Here is a 6,546-nt window from a genome sequence, read left to right as displayed (position 1 = left end):
AGAGAATTGGAGAAAAGTACTCATAGAAGAGGTGCCCAAAAGGGTGAAGAAGTCAGGAAGCAGAGTTGGTGGCTGGTGTGAGAAAACACTGATGAGGGGTCTATAAGAAAAAAACAGGAGACACAGGAAAGGGACACAGAGTTGAGTTGTTGAAAGAAGTTCGGTCATGCTGAAATATTGAGAACGGGATAGCGAAGGTGATTAAAAGAAGTGAAGGGGAAGTGTACAACAGCAAGGATGTGAAGGAGCAGATGGTAGGAGGCTATGAAGAGGGAATGTGGAGGAGCATCTAAGGTCTTGGGAGGATGGCTAGCAAAGAGAGGTGTTGAGAAAGCATGGTACATTGTTAAAGAGGAGGTGGAAAATCGGAAAAGAGGTGGGAAATCAGGAGTGAAAACGATGACGTGGTGGACCCAAAGATACAAATGGTTACACATAGGTGGGTTGGAAGAACAAGACTTGAGGTGAGATGCCGGTGGAAGAGAGAGCGAGAGTCAGTCAGGTGGCTGGAGAACCAAAGCCAGAGGCCCTGGAGAGGGGCATACTGAGAATCCGGTCCAGACTTTAGGCAGCTTTGTGTCAACCTTTGGCTCTGATCCTTGGTGGAAGCCCTGCTGCTCATGATCCCACTTAGAGGGTCCACCTACAGGCTTCAGATCCAGAGGTGAATCCTGAGAAGGAGGACCAAGGAGAAGAGACGTGAGAACTGTGGGAAACGGGTTCTACAACCCCTTCAAAATCTGTAACGAGATGCACTAGAAGAAGGGTTCAGCAGAACCCCTTAGTGACCTGCAAAGAGATGGACTAGGAAAGGGTTTCAGGAACCCCTTTTAACACACAATGGCCCTCATTACGACCCTGGCGGAGTGGGTTTACGCCAGCGGTATTCGCGGCGGACCCGTCCGCCCTACTACGAGTTCCCGTAGCGCCATGGAACGTTTTCCGCCTGGTTTTTCCGGGCGGAGAAATCCATGGCGCTACGGGACCTTGATGTTAATTACGCCACTGTATTTTACGGTGGCGCAATTAACGCCTTCCCCACTCCATTATACCCTATGGGGCAAAAATGGGAATGGGGAAGGGTAAAATGGGGATTGGGGATTTACCGCCCCGCCAAGGTCGGCATGGGGTGGAAAATCCGCCACCCTCCATGGCGCTATCGGCAGCTTTCCGCCGTGCTCCGCGGTGCATTTAGCACCGCGATTTCCGCCAGGGTCGTAATGAGGGCCAATGAGATGGACTAGAAGACGGGTTCAGAAACCACATAGCAACTTGCCATGAGAGGGACTAGAAGAAGGGTTTGCAGGACCCTGAAGCTCGGTACTACCTCTGCTTACTGGCATTGGTATTAAACAAACAGGAGAGGTTCTGCCTCAGACTTATTGAGAACCTCTGTTTGAAACGTATTTACTTCACAGAGAGACACTTTCTTCTGTTAATTTGTCCCATAGAAAAATCGTCCTGACAACTTTTAGTTGAACTCAGACAGTATCAGTTTGTTATTTTGGCCCCAACCTGTACACATTTGTAAATAGAACCTTTGTTGTGCATAGTCCCATGCCTGGCATTTTTGCATATCTATGTGAACCACTTGACAGGACCTATGTGTGAAAGCTTAATAATGGTGAAATTGCTGTAAACCTCTGAACATTCACTGGTAAGATCCATTTCTCTCGTGGTGTCATCTCACTCATTTGGATCACCCGTATCACTGCCGTACTGTCTGATTAAAAATTGTTAATAAAAACTATATTAAAAAAGTAACATTAAAGGGGTTAAGGTGGTTTCATGAAAGATGGAGTGAGGAACGGGAGAGGACTTAGTGAGTATTTCATGGGGAAGGGCCCACTCTCTGAGATATAAGAGAAGAGCGTGCAACAGAGGGACACACATTTGGATTTAATGTATTTCGTGGTGTTCTCTTTAGCACCTTACGCAGCACATTACAAAGTGATGTCCAAGAGAACGGACTCACTATGAGGCCTGCCAGAGGCGTGCTTCAAATCGAACTCTTTTGGGGTGAGGTTCACTTCCAGAGCTGCTGACCCTTTAGATGGCGTGAGCATGTCTACCACTGAAGCTCGTACAGGCACCACTGAGTAACTTATTAGACTTCCCTCGTACTCATGCAGGAAACACTCATTGCTGTGACTCATAATGCAGCGTATATCATCATCCCTCCTCATCTCTACTACCTTATCTCCATCAACTAATTCTGAGACCACAAATGCAAGACCACACGTAAAAGGACAAATGGTAAAATAGTCTGGGTTTATTCACATAATTCACATAATGGCTGGAACCATTCCACATACTCAAATACATATATGTATTCAATTTGACCTATTTGCACACAAGTACCTTGAATTAGTTATAAAATGAGAGAACCCGAGACGGGATCACATCTACTGAGCATTCACCAAATGCCCCGCTCCCAGCATGTGGGATACACTAATTCTAGCCTTTAGAGTTAGTTTGGTTAGACGGTAATAGGAATAATTCTTGTGACTCTCCAGCAGTTAAGGCTGAGGAACGGACTGTGAGTCGCGCACATTGAGCAGTCTCGATGTACACCTGCTGTGTCACTGCTACTGCTGGAGGAACTGTACTGGACTTCAATTTCGGAGTGGAGTCTCCCGTCCTGCAGAGTGTCCTTGAGGATCTAAGACTGCTATCACACTACAGCTACTGGATTCTGCTTCCACCGTTCCCCTGCAGGATGCCTACTCCACGTCGCGCTGCTCCTGGGACGATTCCTTGATTATCTGGGGAGAAACATGGGAGGAAAGTTGGAGAAGTGACTGGGGGCGTTCAACCGGAGTGTGTGGCTTCAAAAAGGTTCTTAAAGAACATTTGAGAGCTCTTTTAGAGGAATCATGCAGAAAAGTGAGGTACAATAAGCCAAGCTTTCAATGACCAAACACAACAGTTTCATTTATCATATGACAATGCAAGATTTTGTTACTGAAGTCCCTACATTGTTCTGAAAAAGTTCTCGTTGAATATTCACCAATCTCAGGTCACATTTATATACATATGTAATATGTTTGAATTTAAAACGTAGTGAGTCTAGTCACATGCCAGCAGCCCAATCCCATCCAAGACACACATGTGCATAGCCTGAACTGCTATTTTATATAGTTCTGCAGGGAAGGGGAGGTTTGCTCACAGTAGAATTTGTTGAATTTGTTGGGCCGAATGTGCCCGCAAATATAGGCGGGGGTGGGTAATTGTGATAGTAAATATATTGGGTAGTGGGGGGGGGGCTACATGGGGTCTCCCCCTGCATATATTTGCGACCAAACTGAATATGAGTAGAAAATAAAATCAACGAATTTGAATTAAAAAGAAATCGTCAATCACGTAGAACCGTTCTGCATCCAATGAGACAGCCAACAAGAAAGCTTATTTCCATCTCTAGCAGGAGACAGGAATGTGGGCTGGGTGCTTCGAAATGCTGCAGGGGCTCTGAGATAGCTTCTCCCACCTTTCAAAAGTCAGTGAACTGTCTCCTCCAATCCTCATCTGGCTGGATTATATCTCCAGGACACCAGACCAGAAACTGTTGGTCTGGTTTATAAAGTGTACACAAGGATGCCATAGGAAGTGCTCCAGCAGGAACTTTCTGATAAATACAGCAACAGCCCCAGTGTGCACACAGGGATGGAAAAACTAAGATGTGCTGGATGCAAATAATTGATCCAACACATCTTAGTCTCTGGGCTTCTGTTTGCTTACTCTCTAGTTAATCTCACCATATGCAATTTAGTTTTGAACCTGCACCAGAAATGTGTATTTCTGCTCAAACAGGCAGGCTAGACTCCAACTGCACAAGGACACCAGCAACGACACAGACATTTTGCCCTTTGTGACCTAGCATCCCACCTCAGGGTGTACCGCGCCCCATGAAGAAGACTACCTCCGGCAACGGTCAGATATGAATTTCACATGACGTCTACGTTTCACCTTTACAGATTACTACTAAATGAATTTTTCTGATGAATGTTATAGATGCTGTTTCTAAAGGGAAAAAGGCAGGATTACTTTTTCGTGGTTGTGGAGGCACCAGAATTTAAACTTGTTGAGAATGACAAAAGCTAATTGAACTGCTCTGTCCTTTCTAAATGTATTTGCTTAGTCTTTGCTAGAAAGACTGTTCTTTAAAAACTGACTGAAGTCTAATCAGCGACAGAACTAATCAGTCATGTGCAAATTAATTACCTATGACTGCAAGGGAATACGCAGGCTGCTGAATGGGACGGTCAATCACCAGAGATGTTCCCAGATAAATTGTATACTGGAATTGGAATGGGTAGCATTTTATTCTAATCTCGTTTGTAAGGGCATAGAGCGTGGGGAGTCTTCAATAATATTGCCGAAGGCCCCCTGGAAAACGAACTTCGACCATGAAGATTTGAAAATAGCTCTATCAAAGTTAAAGATCTTAGGGGCTTACGGCCCAGATGGACTCTCTAACATGTTTTGAAGAGCTACATTGAATTATGGTCGAAGATTCTCTGGAGGCTTTTTTCTCAAATTACTTGTACCGTGGAGTAACCAGAATCCTGGGCTGTTTCTACTGTACTCATATATAAAACGGATGATTGGGCGTCCCCTTATAATTATAGGCCGATATTCCTAATTGACTCCTCTTCAAAGGTTTTAGAAAGCTGCATTTTGAAAGACTTAGTGAAATGGGCAGAGGGGACCGTCCGGTTAAGCATTTTTCAGAATGGTTTTAGAGAGGGTATGGGTACCTCTGCAAATGGATTCATTCTATCTCTTTTGCAGAGGAAAGATAACCTGGACAGGCAGAATCCTTTATATTTGCTGAGCCTTGATATGTCCTTCACCTTTGATAAGGTCAATAGAGGTTGTTTGTGGAGTAAATTAAGAAATTGGGGTATACCACCAGGTTTGCTAACTATGCACATTCTGTTTCATTCAAATAACAAGCAAAGAGTGAGACTTAATTCAGATGGACTCTTATCGAGGGAAGTGCTGGTTGATACTGGCTTCAGACAGGGGCGTGTGTTGGCACTGACTTAATTTATATGTCTTAGATGTACCCCGTGTATTTCTCAATCCTCTCTCCTTCCTCCAAGATAGGGTTGCTGGAAGTGGGCTGGTTAGCACACACAAACAACATTATTTTAATGGATGCTAATCCGATTGGATTACAAAAAAGGCTTGAGCTAATGTCGGGTTTTGTTGGTGATAATAATATTTTAATCAATCTTGGAAAAATCCTGCATTATGTGTTACAAGCCATCAAAAATGAATCAAAGAGGTTTGTTTGTTCTAGTTATGGTAAGAAGATTCCATTAGTAGAACGATTAGTTTATTTGGGGTTCCTTTTCGCCCCTAAAAATCACCTGCTCCTTGTGAAGAGCCATCTTGATGCCAAAGTGGATGCCTTCATTGTGCAAATCAGGGTAATTCAGAGGAAGTTTTGTTTTTTCTCTCTATTACCTGCTATTCAATTCTAAAAGGCCAAAGTGACTCCTGCTATTTCATGTGGTTATGAATTAATTCCCCCTCCAATAGAAATTGATTGGGCACCTATAAGGGAAATATCTGGCATAAGGTACTGAACCCGCCCCCCTCCTCCCCTGGTTTGTTCCGATCAAAGCAATTTCATTGGAACTAGGTCTCCAGTCTTGGTGGTTTCTCTATGAATGGAGTACATACATGTACACCGTAAACTCTCGAAGAGCGCAGCATAACGTTGTTATCCAAACTAGAGGAGCCCCACAGATCAAAATCAGACAAGGCACTGTTAGAGTTCTCGCGAGATTGCAAGCAATATCTTGGTGAGATTGAGATGCTGCTTCAGAGGGACCCCTCTGTGGTAAAGAAAAAAACTGTGAGCCCTGGATAGAATTGAAACTCTGGAGCATCTTAAAAAACTGGGATTATACAGTGTCTATGTTGAGAGCATGGGCGCGTCTCTCTTAGCCTACCCCCACAACCCTACATAGTTAAGGCACCAACTCATTCATTTAGATGGAGCTTGCTGAGATTTAGATTTAAGTGTTATCCCTCTCTTGAGGTAATAGGCCCATGAATCGGATTGGAGCTTATTAAATTAATTGGTCATTTATAACACGTTTGCTACCCAGTGGATTCTAATCGCAGACCGGGGGATCAGACCTGTGCTGCTCCACGTCGTCTTGCTTCCAAGGTGAGCACGTTGCCCCTGCGCTATCCTCCCAAGACTTATGAACCGGTCCTGCAGACTCTGTAAATTCAGAAGAGCCTGAATCGTCGTTGTACCATCTGATTTTAAAATGTAGTGCTTTACAGCCTAGGAGAATGTTTTATTTAAGCCAGTTTGTTCATTCCACTGGTGCTGTGTTTTCCGAAAATCTATGACAAAGACTGATCAGTACCTTACATTGATCATATTCTATTGCACTTTTAGCTTTGTTAACTGAGATCACTACCCTCCTTGGCGACATCCCGTCCCTTGCCAAAGATCTGTTGATTCTGAATGATTGTTGAGCCGGGGCTCTGTTGCTCTTGTTTGGCAAATTTATTGTATAT

General features: G+C 44.1%; 1 protein-coding gene across 1 annotated transcript in view; it reads right to left on the bottom strand.

Annotated features, from left to right (window-relative positions):
• Positions 1–2,252: 2,252 nt before the first annotated feature.
• GFAP (glial fibrillary acidic protein) overlaps positions 2,253–6,546 on the bottom strand; it is a 53,774-nt gene continuing 49,480 nt past the window's right edge. Inside the window, exon 9 of the mRNA XM_069634242.1 lies at positions 2,253–2,765. Within this exon, the coding sequence (XP_069490343.1) occupies positions 2,724–2,765 (42 nt within the window). The 3' untranslated portion in view covers positions 2,253–2,723. The remainder of the gene's footprint in view (positions 2,766–6,546) is intronic.

The sequence above is a fragment of the Ambystoma mexicanum genome, chromosome 13 (genome assembly GCF_040938575.1).
Source record: "Ambystoma mexicanum isolate Mex_15411 chromosome 13, UKY_AmexF1_1, whole genome shotgun sequence".
Taxonomy (NCBI): Eukaryota; Metazoa; Chordata; class Amphibia; order Caudata; family Ambystomatidae; genus Ambystoma; species Ambystoma mexicanum.
The sequence above is the reverse complement of the archived record's forward strand: the minus strand, read 5'-3'. Positions and strand labels throughout refer to the sequence as shown.